This window comes from Phragmites australis, chromosome 2 (assembly GCF_958298935.1).
Source record: "Phragmites australis chromosome 2, lpPhrAust1.1, whole genome shotgun sequence".
Classification (NCBI taxonomy): Eukaryota; Viridiplantae; Streptophyta; class Magnoliopsida; order Poales; family Poaceae; genus Phragmites; species Phragmites australis.
In genome coordinates, this window is record NC_084922.1 from 2,308,377 (window position 1) to 2,324,673 (window position 16,297).

Sequence of the window (16,297 nt, forward strand, 5' to 3'; positions counted from 1 at the left end):
AGTTCCGAGACGCCATAAATGGAAAGGGCGTCATCATTTCTTCTGGGTGAAGTGACCGGGGGTGGAAAATGCGTCGCACGCCCGGTCGCCCGTCACCATAAATGCCCTGGCAACGGGCGCCGTGGAGAGGGCCCACCGGGCAGCCGCGGAGCAACCCGGTGTGCTCGCCCTGTCTTGTTCCCCTGCCACAACAGTGCGGCAGACGGAACGCCTTGATCCTCACGACGTTATCCCGAGACAAGCCGGATGGCACGGGACGGGACCTGTGCAATTAATGACCCCACGCCTCTCTGCCAAAAACGTGGCAGGAACTGACGCTGAGCGCGGCGGGGGCAGTTAGAGGTGTCAGGCCACGCACGCTCATTAAATATGGCCTCGGACCTCTGGCTGGTTGACACCTCATCGACAGGCCCCTCGGGGGCCTTTCTGAGTCGTCGGGGCACCGAGTGCTCTGGGGTACTGTTCACATCCCCGAGCACTCTCTCCCGAGAATGCCCATCCTTGTCCTTGGGGTGCCGGGTGCTCGGGAGGTACTGTTCACATCCCCGAGCACTCTTGCACGAACCCTCGGGGAACCGAGTGCTCGGGGGCTGCTACGTGCAGCCCCGAGCACTCTTTCCCGAGCACTTTTGTACGGATCTTCGGGGAACCGAGCGCTCGGGAGCTGCCGCACGTAGCCCCGAGCACTCTCTCCTGGAACTTAGCTCTTCTGATCGTCGGGGGACTAGGGTGCTCGGGGGTGACCGGGCACCTCCCCGAGCACTTTCTTCCCGATACTCGGATTCCGTGGATCATCGGGGTACTGGGGTACTCGGGGGCTACCGACCGTAGCCCCGAGCACCTTCTCCCGGGACTTGGCCTTTCCTCATCCCATAAGAGAGACCTTGCGGGATGGCGCCATGTGGCGGATGGCTGGCCTGGCCTCGGGATTCAGGGACCCCTGGTTCTTGATACACCGACACCCCCGTTACAGTAGGGGCATGAGATTTGTCCTACCGCGAGACCTGCTGCGATTCCTAGCGACCATGACCATCATCAGTCCTAGAAATGGGCACGATCTTTGCCACCATGACTTGGTGTCGTGCGTTTTTTACCAGGAGAGTGAGGTCGCGCAGCCATGGCACCATTGACGAACCCTCTAGTATTGCCACAGGCAGGTGACTAAGTAGCATCCGTACGGTCTACAGGTTTTGTGCGTCCATCATGGCCTCGAAGTCAATCTGCTGACCCACAGAGCGGTGAAATATCACGAGGGAGGGAGCCCCTGACATTAGCGTGACGCGAAGGCCTAGGCGATTATGCTCTCAAGGACTGCTCACTCAGCAAGCGCTCCTCTAGGTGACATTGTAGTTGATGGGGTTGTATCAGAGCGCCTCCTTGTCCGACACCGGACGGGTTTTCCTCTGGGTGTATAGCTTGGGGGTTATCGCCAGTGCTCGGGGGACGAGAACCTCCGTTGTTCCCCGCTGCATGGGCTGCCATGAAGACTTCTCGTTGGGTTAAGGGTTCCTCAGAACAAGACTCAGCAATCATCGTGGATTCGGCCATGGGTAACCCAATCAGGTTATCGACACTTACTGAAACGCAAAAACGCGCCTCTCTACCTGGCGCGTCAATTGTCGAGGGTTAATCCCTGACAATGTGTCCGAGGTATATCGGCCGATGAGAGCATGATCAATGTTTTCTACGAGTAGGAGTGTGTGTGATGACGAACTCAAGAACACAAGGGGTTATCCAGGTTTAGGCCTCCCATAAGATAACAGTCCTACGTCCTGTGTATTTTCTTATGATGGGGATAAACTGGATACCGAAAAGTTCCGTCCTTTACAAGCCTGGTCATCCATCTTTTATATAGTAGGAGGATATGTGTATATACAAACAGTACCTGCCAGAATTATGACCGTCCCATTCCTATCGAAAACACCTACTAGGAGGTCATCATTATGGAGACTGGACATGCTCGATCTGACTGGTCGTCTTGCATGTCCTGTCCCATTAGCAGCACGTTGTCACGCTCACTTGCGAGACTGCCACCCCCGTGTGTAGAGCCATACTGTAGCATTAATTACTATAGGACAGGCCATTGCACCACTACGTCGTTCACGACTTCATTCGCCGAAAGGAGGTATCTAGGGATGGAAAACATTTGAATGAGTAGCATTAAATGAGATTAGATTAGTTGAGTTATTACATGCCTCACGACCAACAAGTGGTTTCCTTTCACGATCAGGGAATGGGTCGAGCAAACCCTGTCAGACGTGTGTGCCATAGTCAGATTTGATAATATCTACTGTCAGTAGATCTTTGCTGGTGTGGGCCCACAGAACAAGGGACCCCTATTCTTTAAATCAATTGCAAGATTCTAAAAATATAGGAATAGAAAAGGCAGGATTAGAGTTGCCTAGCACTTGCAATCCTACAAGAATCTAGAATGTAGGAAAATTTTCAGTGGACCGTTTTGATGCAACAAAGAAAAAACACAGAAATGAGAGAAGAGAGATAGAATGAAAGGAATTTTTCTATTAGGTTGTGTCTCATGCTAAAAATTCTCTAGCATTCCTATAGAACAAGATATTTTATAGGAATTCTAGGGGTCCAATTCTTTGTTTCAAAGGACTCTATAAGATTTTTTTTCTATATAATTCAAATTCTTTAAAATTCCTTCATTTTTCTTTTGTTCTAAATGCCTTAAAATTTCTACATTTTTTCTTTGTTCGCAGTGGCCCTAAACGGTTCATTTCAGCACCAAGCAATGTGCTTCGATACAAAGAGTAGAGGCAAAAGCTGGATGGATTCTACGTATAGGTTTAAAAAAATGTAAATTTCTTTACCACATTTTTGTCTCTTAATGCACGTACAAGTTTTTTTTAGGACATACAGAGGAATTGTGTTTTCCAAATTCTCGTGACACAAGCCAATTATTGAAAACTTTACCTCCCTTTTTGTCTTCTGTATGCGCGTGTCTACACGTGTAGATTTTCATATGATACAACTTTCTTTCTCAAAAGAGTTTCGCGACGCGTCGGTTGCACGTCGGAGCTTCAAACGAGGAGCGCCACGCCCGCTCTCCCTGCACCCATCTCACGTGCACCGTCCTCTACCCAATCTCGAACAGTTCCACAAGATCACGTAGACCGGGTCCACCTTCTGCACCACCCACCCCGCGGCCTCCCCCACCTCTTTGAAGCCCGAAGGCGCCCCCCGCAGGCCCGCATCAACAACTCCTCTTTTTCTTCGCCCCGAAGCCGAGGAGGACAAGAGAGCAGGGAGACACAGCGCGCGCCCGGGATCTCCAAGAAGGTTGGTGCGCCGAGATCTCTATCTCTCTTCACTCCTCTGGTCTCGTTGCAATTCTGGTTCGTAGGAGGTAATGCGGAATATCGTGTCCCGATGTTTCGCTGGTTTCAGATCCGTTGTAGAATGGAGACGCAGATCTGTGATCTTGCGCCTGTTGCGAGCATGTAGCATGGTACGTTCAATGTGGTCTTGCCTGTGCTGGTTCTTGTCTCTGTTCACAGAATTGACCATCGGATCTCAGCGCGGTGGTTCCGTGTGCTTTGTTGTTCCGAGTTGCATCGTTCGGTTTGACCCCCCCCCCCCCCTCTTTTTTCGAAGAAATGACGTGACATTATGGGCTGTCGTGTAGATCTATCAGAGTGGTATGGGTTTGGGAGTGTTATTGGCGCCAGTCGTAGGAGATCTTTTGGTGGTGATCTGTTCTTGGAATCGGCTGAGGCGATCACGTTGCTTGTGATCTTGATATCATTCATCCTTTAACATATTGTGAGATCTCCTCCGTTTGAATGAATTGCAATTAGGCCAAATGTTATGCGCAACCCATTTGGTCCAGAGCGCAATGCTTTGATCTGTCATCTCTTTCTTCTGAGACTCACTCTTGATTTCTTTCTGCTGAGACTTATGGGAGCTGTTGTGCTTTCCGTGTCATGTTGATCATCGTTGGTTAATGGCTTACGCAGTCGTGGTAACATGGGGCTCACCTTCACCAAGCTCTTTAGCCGCCTCTTCTCCAAGAAGGAGATGAGGATCCTCATGGTTGGTCTCGATGCGGCTGGTAAGACCACCATCCTCTACAAGCTCAAACTCGGAGAGATCGTCACCACCATCCCCACAATCGGTGAGAACCTATTCTCTACTTTTTGGCTTAGGTGGATCATTCATGCATATACTGAGAATGCATTTATACAGCTTTATCCCCAGGCAGTAATGCGTAAACAATGCTTAGTAGGTTGGATCTGTTACAAGATATGTGGGATTTCCTTTGTTGATTAAAAAAATAGGGGACATGACAAATGGAATAATGTAAATACAGAATTGGACGTCCTAGGTATGCTTGTGATCTGTCGTAGTGGTATGTGAAGGCCCTTTGAATTAAAATAATGTAAATTAGAGTTGGACATCCAAAGGTATGCGTGTTAAGGCAAAAAGCCAAGTGGCAAACAGTGCAATACAGCAGTACAACTAAATAAATCATAAATTATGCCTTTTGTATGCCTGCTGCGTGGCACATGCTTGTTTCCTTGGCACCTATCATCTGATCCATACTATTTCTCATTTGTCCATATGTTCGTGCTACCACAGCTAAGCTTTCTCGGACTTATTTTATTGCTGATGCTCTTACTTCTTGGCTCACAGGTGTAGTTAGATGGTTGTTTGCATCATAGTGTTATATCCATCTTATAGCTTTAATACATGTTAATTTACAAAAAAAAAGGAATCAGACTACGACACTTATTCTTGTATCCATCTTCTGCTTCTTTGGTTCTACCTGTTAATGTTGGGAAGATGATCATATGCATGTATATTTTCAGTAACACTAATTAAGGCCGCGACACTAATTAATAGTTTGCCTTCTTTTCCCTGATGTAAAGGGTTTAATGTGGAGACTGTTGAATACAAGAACATTAGCTTCACTGTCTGGGATGTCGGGGGTCAGGACAAGGTACATACTTTATTGGACAAAGCCTCCCTTCCCTTTACTGAAGCGACATCACTGCACTAGTTGTTATCGCTGCGCTGTATCAGAAATATTGTTAAATACATCTGAGAATACATCTAAGTATGCTCAAGGTTTGATATACCATTAACTCTCATAGCATTCTATTGTTCAAACAACAGATCAGACCATTGTGGAGGCACTATTTCCAGAACACTCAAGGCCTTATCTTTGTTGTTGATAGCAATGACAGAGATCGTGTTGTTGAGGCAAGGGATGAACTCCACAGGATGCTGAATGAGGTAAACTCTATTTGAAAGATTGTGTTCATTTTTGCAGTCGCCTCAAATTTATGTGAACCATGGCTTTGGCTCAAATTTATGTGAACCATGGCTTTGGAATTTTATTTTTGAGTGTTCTCTAGCTGTGTTTAGATTGTTGTGTTGATCTATAAACTGCTTCTAGAGCAGCAATATACATCATCAATAACTTCGACATGCCAAAAAGTTTCATAATGGATTAAATTTAAGCGTGCAATGCGGATATCCTCTCAAGAGTTAAGATGGTAAAGCATAAGTTCATGACATCACTGCCACAGCATAGTATTGTAATTAGTCAAAGCATGACTTGAGTTTCACAGCATAGTATTGAAATTGCTCAATCTGAATGATGGGAAACAATGAACATTTTGATTTTTGCTGCTAGAAATATTACCTCTGAATTAAGATTTGTTCAAGTTTGTCATAATCAACTGATAACTTCTAAGTTTGCAATATATAACTGATTAATAGACCAGTGTAGATATTGAGCAGATGTCTTTACATCTGACATCTCTAGATGTTGGATTATCCTGAGTTGTTAAGAGCTAAAGACATAGCCATGAAAATTATTCGGCGTCATTCCATTTAACGTCACTAGCTGTAACAGCAGTATATATGAAGCCAGCAAATTCACACCTGAGATTGTCTTTTGGAGCTAAATATTGCCTAAACAATCTGTTGAAAGTCAGTTCTATATGGTTAGTGAGTACTCATTCCAGGGCTTGAATATCCTTTTAAGTGCTCATGATTCACTTTCAGTTACATTTGGACTATGTTGCATGCATATAACAAACTTTTAGAATAATTGCCTTATTGGGATAAGTTTTGATTTGAGCGTTCATCCACGTGGCATTGGCAGGATGAGTTGAGGGATGCTGTCTTGCTCGTTTTTGCTAACAAGCAAGATCTGCCCAATGCAATGAATGCTGCTGAGATCACTGATAAGCTTGGTCTCCATTCCCTGCGCCAACGCCACTGGTAAGATATTGTTGATATTTTTGTCATGTTTCAGACTGTTTTACTGTTTGTTGTCCATCTTAATCGTAATTTGTCAATTTCTATACAACTCTTGGTATGCTTCATTGTCCAAATCTTCTCATATTTAAGTACATATTTTTTACTCTTTCACCGGATGTCAATGATGTTGTGTACCTTATGGAACATATCCTTCTCGATCAAGTATTTTTATACTTGCTTATTTGCAGTTAAAGCAGATTTATATATATATTCAAAGCTTACTAGCAGATTTGCTCCTACATCTTTGTGTTCATCTATACATTAAATGATATCGGTGGACTTGCTGCTGTTTCTTACTGTCATCTGTAGGTATATCCAGAGCGCTTGTGCTACAACAGGAGAAGGTTTGTACGAGGGTCTTGACTGGCTCTCCAACAACATTGCAAACAAGGTACGTGTTTCTTCCGTGTGCCATTAGCACACTTTAACTAACCATCACAGTTAAATCAGCACTCCTGCCCTTGAAACAAACCGTACTTTTTGTGGACTAGCCCTGATGGTGCTCGTGTTGTACACTGACAAATATTTTTTCCCTCAATGAATACAGGCCTGATTGGACTCGTCTGCGGTTTCGTGGAGTACATGGCAATTGCATTTTCGGCAGGAAGGGAGCCATGGGTCATTTTGACCTTCAGACTTGATTATTATTTCATTGGAATGCTTGTTGAGTATTGTATTTCTTTGCTAGGCTTTTCAGAGATCTGGTTTGTTGTTATGTTGCGTAATTACTCTCTAAAAACCTGTTCCAATATTACGTAATTGGCCACTGGCTTTAGATCATTTACCTGAGTAACGCAGTTTATTTCGAAGTATCACTATTACGCTGTATTGCTGTGCGTCAAGATTTGCTTAAATGTGTTGGCCTTAATATTGCGGAACGTTAGTCCTGACGCTGGTATCTTGGTAATTGGCATGCTCCAAAACTGGAAGGAACTCATTTGGAACTATCCAGTGGTACCTATCTGTTGCTTTAGCTCACACCAGATTCGGCCATTTTAAGACCGTGTAGAAAGCTGGAATTTCCCCCGATTCTTTGAGGAAATGTTTCTTGTAAAATAACAAGCTCTGGCCGCAAGCAGAGATTCTGTTATACATGAAAGAAGGAAAGTCAAAGCATGCTTACTAAGATCATCCCTAATCATATTTTTTTCATTTTATTTCCTTCTCGATTTCTTTTCCCGTTTCTATTCCTTTTATTTTCTCTCATCTTCAACAGCTTTCTTCTAAGGAGAATCATGAAAGGAAAGGAGAGAGAATCTCATTCTGAACGGAATGATCTTGGGAATCCCGTCGTAAAGAGAACCGTGAAGGAAAACCGTTGGAGTATTAAAGGAAACAAAAATCCTTTCACGATAGGATTTTAGCCTTCGAAGAGAATCCGTTGGGACTGACCTAGCAGCATTGGCATGATACGTAGCATCCTACATGAAAGAAATTCAGGAATGATACTACAGCGCATTCCTACATTATTCGTTACAGCAGCAACATCACCCTGGTAGACGCACAGCTCTCTAGGCTTGCAGCTCGAGCCGGCGCAGGCGCTCCACCTCCCTGCCGAGGACGCCGCAGCGCACCATGCTGGTCACCGACCGCCACAGCAGCTGGAGATCGCCCAACGGCTCGCCGGGCACCATCCGCTTGTACAGCTAGCTCTCGAACGTCCGCCGCTGCACATACTCGTCGGCGCACATCTCCACCAGCGCCTCGCGGCCGGCGTTGTCACCGTAGAATTATTATCTATTTTTACAATATACAGTGTATATATTATCTATTTTTGAATTTTGGCCTGGTTTAGGGTAAATCTGGTTCACGGATCGTTTGGAGATTTGGCGAATGGGGCGCTAGATTAGTTTAAAGTTTGCGTGGGAGCTTCTAGACTTTTTTTTTTTTTTTGAGAGGAGCTTCTAGACTTCTAGTGCAGCTGCTGTGATACTGTCGGGACCGGCCGTGTGGGATTTTGATGCGTTTTATCTCCTGGGCTATGTTTAGATTGACCGTTGGATCTAAAATAGACGCCCCAAGTCGCAAAAAACTTTCTTCCTCCCGGTAGTCACCATCACCTGGAGGCCTGGCCTCAAAGCCCAGCCGCCAGCTTGGAGAAGCTCATTACAAATGTAATCCAGAACACCCAGCTTGTCTACTTTGGCTTTGCTCTTCTGCTCTTCCAATGGTAATAATAGATTCGTGTGTTTCTAGAGTGAAGTCAAGTGTGAGATTTTTAGTACTTTGGGAAGGTTTTGGAGGTCGGCGATGGCGGCGGAAGGCGAGAGAGAGAAATCAACAGCCGTGGCATTGGTCGTGTGGCGGAGGACCGGCAGTAGGCGATGCCGATAGCGGGGGAGAGAATCAACATACTAGCACCGACACGTTGGGCTAGCAGCAAATCCGGCAACTAGACCGCCTCCGGAGACGGCGGAGGAGAGCGGGGCGAGGGAGCGAGTCAAGGCGTCGCTGTTATGGAAGGAAAGAGAGAGCCCGTTGGCTGGAGACAGAGGAAAGGAGGCTTGTTCGATCACGATCTAATGATTCAGGTGCATCGACCCTGAGACTAGAGTTTCAGTCGATTGCTAAATAAAAACCGAGTTTTTTATTTTTATAATTTTTATTAAAAATTTAAATAAATAGATTTCTTCTAGAAAAAATTACAAAACTAGACGTCTGCAACCCTCTGACAAAGGGCGGGTAACCTAACCGCCTCGAGGGAGCGGTAATGACATTTTTTTCCCGAAATTTGCAAAACATATTAAAAATATTTATTTTATCAAAGAAAATATTTTTAAACTTTAGTAGGATTAATCTATATTTTCTAAAACTGTTTTTAAAATTAAAATATTTATTCTAACATTTTTAGAATAATTTTTACACTAAAAAAACATTAAATATTATTTACAGAAATAAAAACAGAGCTAAAAACATATTAAAATATTTATCTGAATTATTTTATATTTTTTGGATTTTTTTCTAAACATAAAATCTATTTTTCAAATAATTTATTTTCATGAATTATTTTTCTTAAAAAATCGAATTACTTACTGACTAGTACAGCCACGTGACGAAACCGTCACCACGTCATCAAAGCTACCGAGAAAAACCACTTCAAGAATAAAATAAACGGTATTGATAGTTCAGAGTAGTAAAATAGATGATTTAAAAGTTTAATAAATTATCGTAACAAACGTGATAGTTCAAGTGAGTAAAATAGATTTTTTTTTTTGAACTTTGATTTCAAATATTGTAAACGTTACATCTAATATATCGAACATTCGGACGTTTGCTTTGGCAACCTAAAATTCCATTGTTACTTCATTACACATACAAAGAAAAAGCATCACCGATACTCACTTGTTACGACGAGTCCATCGCACATACATAACACAAGCAGGTAAAGCAGAAAATAAGGACTACTGGCCTTCGAACAGGAAGAAATAAATAATGCCTTAGGGCTCCGACAGTCTCACATTTTGGGCACCAATACTGAATACAAGTTGTTCTAACAAGGATGAGAGCAAACAGGCACAGGCTATTTTCATAAACAAACAAAATTAAATAAAAAAGCTTCGGTTAATAATTCAATGTTATGCTACAAGTTTTTCCCCTGAAAAGTCTACACACATTTGCAATCCACCAAAAGTTACAAATGAGTTGAGTATTGTGTTCCTCATACCAAAAAAAAGGCCAGGGCGCTTCAAGGGACAACAATACACGCATTTAGGCTCTTCCTCTCTTTTGCGGTGTTTTATGCACCACAGGTCCTGAAGTGATGGATTAATAGGCACAGTCCATAAATAGTATTTTTAATGTCAAACAGCCTGGTGGATTTGACGACTGCAGGTCAGAGTAAGCATAAGGTTTAATGGAACCTCCAGCTCCCATCTCATTGAAGAGCCATAGCATCTTCCTTGCTACCCCTGTATCTGTTGCAACATTATAACTTCTGAACATAAGGCAATGGTTGTCTCATGGTGCTTGAACTAAAGTAGATGGTGCCTGAACATCGCATTGTCAGAGAATGAAACAATAAATAGTACCTCAAATCCCTCATGATGCTTGTGAATTAGTTTCAGCATTATCGTCCATGAGCATTCCCCTGTTAAGAAGTATTTTGTCATGATTCATATGGCGAATGAGAAAGAGGGATAGAGAGAACGTACAGTTCTTTTCCTTCAAGTTTAAGCTGATCTATATGTTTCTGCATATCAACACAGGCAGCCTGAATAGCTATATTTTTTTGACACAGCTCCTGCCATTCCATTGTCAGGGCATGGAGTTGTCCTCCAGTGTTTTGCTGAAAAAAGAGCAGATATGAGCAGCCTGTGAAGCATTATCATGATTCAAAATTCCAGTAAAGAGAGCAACACATTGCTACCTGGTGGAATTTCCTCTCACGATTGACAGTTTCAATCCTTTCATTGTATTCTACAGCCATCTTTTGCATTCTGCACAGTATCAAGTTACTAGATGCTGCTGGGATGATAAGATGGTAGATCAATGTCTAAAGACCATGCAACACTAATATTTAACCTATTTACAATCAGCTACTGGTAATGTCAAAACCTAAAACATGCAGAAGTGCTTCGGTGGAGGTGTAAGCTGAACTAACACACGAGACCAAGAAAATATGATACATACACATTGATTTGTCGCTATTCACATAGGGAGTTACTGCGTTACTGATAGCACAATGCACAAACCAAACTAAGTTTCAAATGAAAGTCAAGGAAAATAGAGCGACACACAGCTCCAAATTCATGGTCATAAAACCTTGTCAAAGAATTCATGGGTATAGGACAACTTACCTAGACAGAACTGATTCCATTTGTCTGTTCTGGAGCTTCCAAACCTCAACACCATACTTCAACATAAGCTCCAGATTCTCTATCCTGCAATACTAACTTTATTTCAGAACCATAAAAGTTTATCTAGCAATGGAACAACAGTAATGATCAATGCATCCATTCATTTTTATAAGGCGTCCACAAAAGATTTAGACTTCGAATATTTTACTAACACCAACAATATATTGGTTTTGTGACACAAAAGTAGTATTGTTATTTTTTTATTCTGAAGCACTTTCATATGACCACTATTTTGCAGTTATCAACCACGTATATTTGATGAAATGAATGGCCCAGTCAAAACGTGCCAGGTCAAAATGTGCCTTATAAAAATCAATGGTGGGAGTACTAAATAAGTAGGCCACTGCATTAAGACACTGATGCTCGTGACCCTGCCTTTATCAAATGAAGAAAAAATATGCAACTTAATGCCTGAACTTTGTTAGTGATGAAGTTCATTAGTTCATCACCCTGTGGTTAACACCTTCGTTCATGCATTTATTTTGTGGAAAAGCACTATCAATATCCTGACTATAGCACATCAGAATGATTAATTTAAAGCAGCTTCTTTGTACCTTGCTTGAGAGCTGAGTATGATTTCTCAAATTATTCTAAACAATATTCATATTCATAACTTGAACTGTTACGGAGTAGCTTCTTTGGTGCCCATATAGCGCTGTATATAGGCATCTCTATAAAAGAAATGTTAATACATGACCTTTTTTGCTCCCAAAGCAGTAACTACCCTTACCTTATAATTTGATGCTGCAGCTGGCTCTGAGCATTACGTAAAGCCTGCCTCCAGGCAGCAATATCATTCCGCTTGTTCATTGGAGGTGGCTCCAAACCATAGCGGGACATATCTAACATAAAAGGTGGTTTGCCAGCCCTAACTCGTTCGTACTCTTTAGCAAGCATAGGATGATCCTGAAACAAAAGCGCTAAATGAGAACATGGCACACTTTACTTAACAGCACCATGCATAGAAGTTTCAAGTAGTCAAAACTTACAAATATCGTGTCATAGATTACTGTCATAATGTGGTATAAGAAAATCTTTAAGTAAATAAATGATATTGCAAATATCTATGGCAGATATATGAATGTTGTCCAGGAATATTTGTACGATTATCCAGAATCCTAGCGGTTGTTAAGTGCTACAACTCATTAACATATAATGAAGCATGTGCATAAGATGCTAGAAGGAAGACGTGGTCAACAAGAAGGGAAAACTTAATAAGGTTCATGTTTGATCCCATTCAAACAGTCAATCCTTCAATGAGTTTGAAGGATAATTAAAGCATTTAAGGGCTATCTCTTCCTCAAAACAAATCGGCCAAGCTGTTTCTGCTAAATTGTATGCCACAGCAGTAGCAGAGAGTAGAATCATGGAAAGAAAACAAACCCTCAACGCCATGGCCAGATGAGGGGTTACCTCAATTCCTTCAGAAATAAACATCAATCTACGGTCAAACTAACCCAGCATGAGTGTATCCTTTTCAGGGGTTTGGATTTGCTATCTTGGCGACTTGGCCTCAAGTACATCGGAAACATCAATTCGTGCTAGGCTCCCGCCAACAAGCAATAATTGGCAAACTACACCCGAGAAAAAAATCCCAGCTACAACAACAGTGCACAGAGGCGAATAAAAAATTTAACAGCTCAACTGAAAAGGGATATCAACTATAACATCAACAACCGTATACAAGAACGGTTTTAAACAAGGGCAAGCTACGGTTGTTTAGCCAATTGCTTTCATTTTCACCTATACAACCAGAAGCCCTAGTTCCCACCAGTGTTCTCCCTAGAACCCTAACCGCAGATCGCACCTGCAAGCGGGGACATGCTAAATCCCTAACATCACATCACGTCGCAAAACACCGATACGGCATCAAACTAGTTAGCTCCCAGGAACAAAAAAATGGCTGAAAAGATCTACCTCGAATCCGGCGACGGGGACGGGGGGCAGGTCGCGTAGGAAGTCGGCGGGCTTCCGTTGGCCGCGCCGCATCTCCTCCTCTACGAAGCGGTCGACCTCCCGCTTCACCGCCGGGTCGCCGTAGTCGCCGTCGATGTAGGGAAGCGCGTCCACGGCCTCCGCGTCCGGCGGCGCGCGCCACGGCGCCCCCGACGGGTCGGAAGGCGGGGCCTCCAGCATGAGCACCTCCCTCGTTGCTGACGACGAGGCCATCGCGGCGGTCTCACGCGCAGGCGAGCGAGCGAGCGAGAGAGAAAGAGGAGGAGGACGAAGAGGAAAGGTGTCGCGCCGCGCGGAGGACGACGACGAGGTGGGAGGGAGGGATGGAAGGAGTGCACAGCGCGTGGGCCTTTTGGGTTGCGGATCGCTCGCTTGGCCCATGTACGGCTGAGCCTCGTGCATAAGTGGGCCAACTGGGCCGTACGAGCCCGACCCCTGAAAGCCCGGATTCAGGCCCCGTTTGGAATACTATAAACTTTCGTCGATTCCCGTGGCACTTGAAATCTTCACGCGGACCTACACAAATCACTGCGTTTCTTTTTTCATCGAAAATGATATATGAATCAAAACCAGAAGATATACAGACAATCATAGTAAATAAAATGAGTAACGACATTTTCCTCCTGCCCTATCCGAGTTCCAGAGGTACAATGTATATAAGCGTAATTTGCTAACTCGTGATTAACTATGTTATGGCTTCAGTTGATTTTTATTCCCCAGTGAACAATAATTTCACCTCCCTACCACATGGATAAGAGTTGAACGGTCATTTTCTCGATTTATGGATAGATGAATAACAGTAGTACAATCAATTTTCATGATTAATTGGCGTCGATGTATATTGGAACGCCAACTCAATAACCTCATTGCAAACAACTAGTTCAGCTTCCAGAGCATTTGAACAATGCGGTAGTGGTCTGCATGAAGTGATGATTCTCTTTCCACAGCTATTCCACAACACTATGCCAATGCCCCCATCATGTAGAGCAAAAGAACCATCGACGTTTAGTTTAAGCCAATCAGAAGGGGTGTGGCCAAAATTTAGGCAATGGGGATATCGAAGTAATGCCACATTGTTGTCTCCATATCTCCTACAAGGAAAACCCAATGATTTGCTTTCCTTTTGCCATATCAAGATTGGGTTCCTGATTGATCAATAACAAAGATTGGACATAGCTTTACAAGAAGCACTAGGAAGCCTCCACCGGTGGTATCGATTTATGGTGCATCACCTCATTCTATACATGGCAGGCACGCTATAACATCATAAGCAATATCATGAGATCAGTATAAGGAATGTTATATGTTGGAAATACCCCACTCCATAGATATTGCTAAAAGGTCGCCACCAAGAGCTCCTCTGGAACCCTTAGGCTCCATATCTAAAAGAGTAAGCCTAGTTTCCGGAGGCTGTACGCCCCTCTGGCTATTGTCCCCCAAGACAGGAGAAGAAGCCATCCTCTTAGGGAGGTTGGGGTCATCTTTGAGGACCCCCGACGCCCCGGTCTCGCTGATCTCCCAGAGCCACAGTCTCTTGGAGCCACAGCCTCCCGGAGCCTGGGTGGGCTCTCCATAACCTACAGGAAGGGGCTATCAGACCTTAGAAAAAGATCAACCAGAGCGGGCCTACCAGCCATCCTCCAACTGCAAGGAAGTGGCATACATTTAATGTGATGCAAATGGAGGTCATCCTGACATCTTGGCAGTGCGGCACCGTAATAGGCGACTGACAGAATACCACGTCTTTAGGGTCACTTGCATCATTGTATCGTCATTGTAGATAATATCTTCTAAATTAGGGGCAAAGGTATCCCACCTAGACTCGTGCTATGTGATTCAACCAGCTCTAGGCCCATGACGTATTGTGATATTTGTATCACTATAAGGGCATACATATATATCTGTACCTTGGATAGTCCTATAAATACAGACCATTAGCCATCAAACTAAGAGACCTATCCTTTTTACCATCAACATATTTGGTGTTCCTCCCTCTCCACTTCTTCTCCAATCTTGAGTCACTCCTGTGAGTGAGCCCTCATCGTACTTGTTCATGCAAGATATCTTCTTGCGCCAATAGCACGTCGTTCGTGTGGATCTGAACATAAAAGTACAAGGGGACGTAGGACGCCACCAAGGACCACCAAGGCACTGGCGCATAGTCGCTTTTATCTTCACATCCATGCAGGGGTACGCATGGAAGCTATGATCGGGCACCTTATGTGTCCCCGCCCGCTTCACAATTGGGCAGAGTGGCAGCCTTTAGGCCAATGTCGACCCAATAGCCTGGGTTGGCACAAAAGACCGAACCGACGTATTCCAACAACGGCTCGGTGAGGACATCACCGCACCCCACGAGGTTGCCATCGAGACCGCTGCAAGACAGACCACCCTCCAATGGTTATGGCGCTTGAGCCCAAGGGCACCCATGCCTGGAACCAACCCCAAATGCTTCCAACGGCGACATCTCTGGTAGCTTTGTTGAGCCAGTATCCTCCGAGAGCTTGGTCACCCAGCAACCTTCTCGCCTCTTATGGGTGGAGGGAAGTTCCGAGGGAACCACATGCTCCAATACGTGCAGATCTCGTTGGCACTTGGGGCACCAACCACAGGCCCTGACACTACCGGAAGAATATCATTGCATCTTGCATGGGGTTAGATGTGGCCACAGAACCGGTCACTGCTGGACCCTCGAAACCTTCTAGGAGGAATACCTCAGGAGGAGGACGGGATACCCGGCAGGAGGAAAAGCTGGCAATAGGCGACCCGGTGGTCGTGAGGCTGCAGAGGGCTGCTGGGAAAGAGGCCGGATCTTATCAAGCCCCACTCAGATATTCTTCGGGTAGTGATGGGACTAAGACGCACAAGCAGCCCTACCTAGGCCTCCAGAGGGGTGGGACCCCATACTAACCTCCTGGGATGGGTTCGACATTTGAGAGGTTGGCTATACCAAAGGAGTATCGGGCTCTGGCAATGTGACTCCAAATACTTTGGACTCCCGTGTAGCTCGGACCTTTCAGCAGACAACCCCGGTTGAGGGAGCCAGCTCTTCCAACGCCTTTAGGCTGCGAAGGCTCCCTAGCCCCTGACCTTGTGGCAGAGGCTCCATTTTTGCAAAGGTACGTCCGTCTATAGCCACCTAGCAATAGCTTATCCAGCTAGTTTATATTTATATAGCAAAGTCGGCATACCTA

General features: G+C 44.5%; 2 protein-coding genes across 2 annotated transcripts; one reads left to right on the forward strand and one right to left on the reverse strand.

The window, feature by feature from the left end:
• Positions 1–3,147: 3,147 nt before the first annotated feature.
• On the forward strand, positions 3,148–7,071 carry LOC133893462 (ADP-ribosylation factor 2-like). The gene is made up of 7 exons (XM_062334491.1): positions 3,148–3,300; positions 3,978–4,135; positions 4,890–4,960; positions 5,137–5,256; positions 6,134–6,252; positions 6,601–6,682; positions 6,839–7,071. The coding sequence occupies exons 2-7, from the start codon at positions 3,988–3,990 to the stop codon at positions 6,842–6,844; spliced, it is 546 nt and encodes a 181-aa protein (XP_062190475.1). The 5' UTR covers positions 3,148–3,300; positions 3,978–3,987; the 3' UTR covers positions 6,845–7,071.
• Positions 7,072–9,833: 2,762 nt separating this feature from the next.
• Positions 9,834–13,424, reverse strand: LOC133893472 (pre-mRNA-splicing factor SPF27 homolog). The gene is made up of 7 exons (XM_062334503.1): positions 13,065–13,424; positions 11,878–12,053; positions 11,088–11,171; positions 10,658–10,727; positions 10,443–10,576; positions 10,320–10,378; positions 9,834–10,205 (listed from the first exon to the last, which is right to left on the reverse strand). Exons 1-6 carry the CDS (start codon positions 13,314–13,316, stop codon positions 10,330–10,332), a joined length of 765 nt encoding a protein of 254 aa, XP_062190487.1. The 5' UTR covers positions 13,317–13,424; the 3' UTR covers positions 9,834–10,205; positions 10,320–10,329.
• Between the last annotated feature and the right edge of the window lie 2,873 nt (positions 13,425–16,297).

Coding starts and splice junctions, on each gene's coding strand:
- LOC133893462 (XM_062334491.1), top strand. CDS start 3,988: ATGGGGCTCACCTTCACCAAGCTCTTTAGCCGCCTCTTCTCCAAGAAG. Junction 5,257..6,133: donor TCCACAGGATGCTGAATGAG/GTAAACTCTATT, acceptor TGGCATTGGCAG/GATGAGTTGAGGGATGCTGT. Junction 6,253..6,600: donor TCCCTGCGCCAACGCCACTG/GTAAGATATTGT, acceptor TGTCATCTGTAG/GTATATCCAGAGCGCTTGTG.
- LOC133893472 (XM_062334503.1), bottom strand. CDS start 13,316: ATGGCCTCGTCGTCAGCAACGAGGGAGGTGCTCATGCTGGAGGCCCCG. Junction 11,172..11,877: donor CTGCAGCATCAAATTATAAG/GTAAGGGTAGTT, acceptor TTAGTATTGCAG/GATAGAGAATCTGGAGCTTA. Junction 10,379..10,442: donor AAACTTGAAGGAAAAGAACT/GTACGTTCTCTC, acceptor ACTTCTTAACAG/GGGAATGCTCATGGACGATA.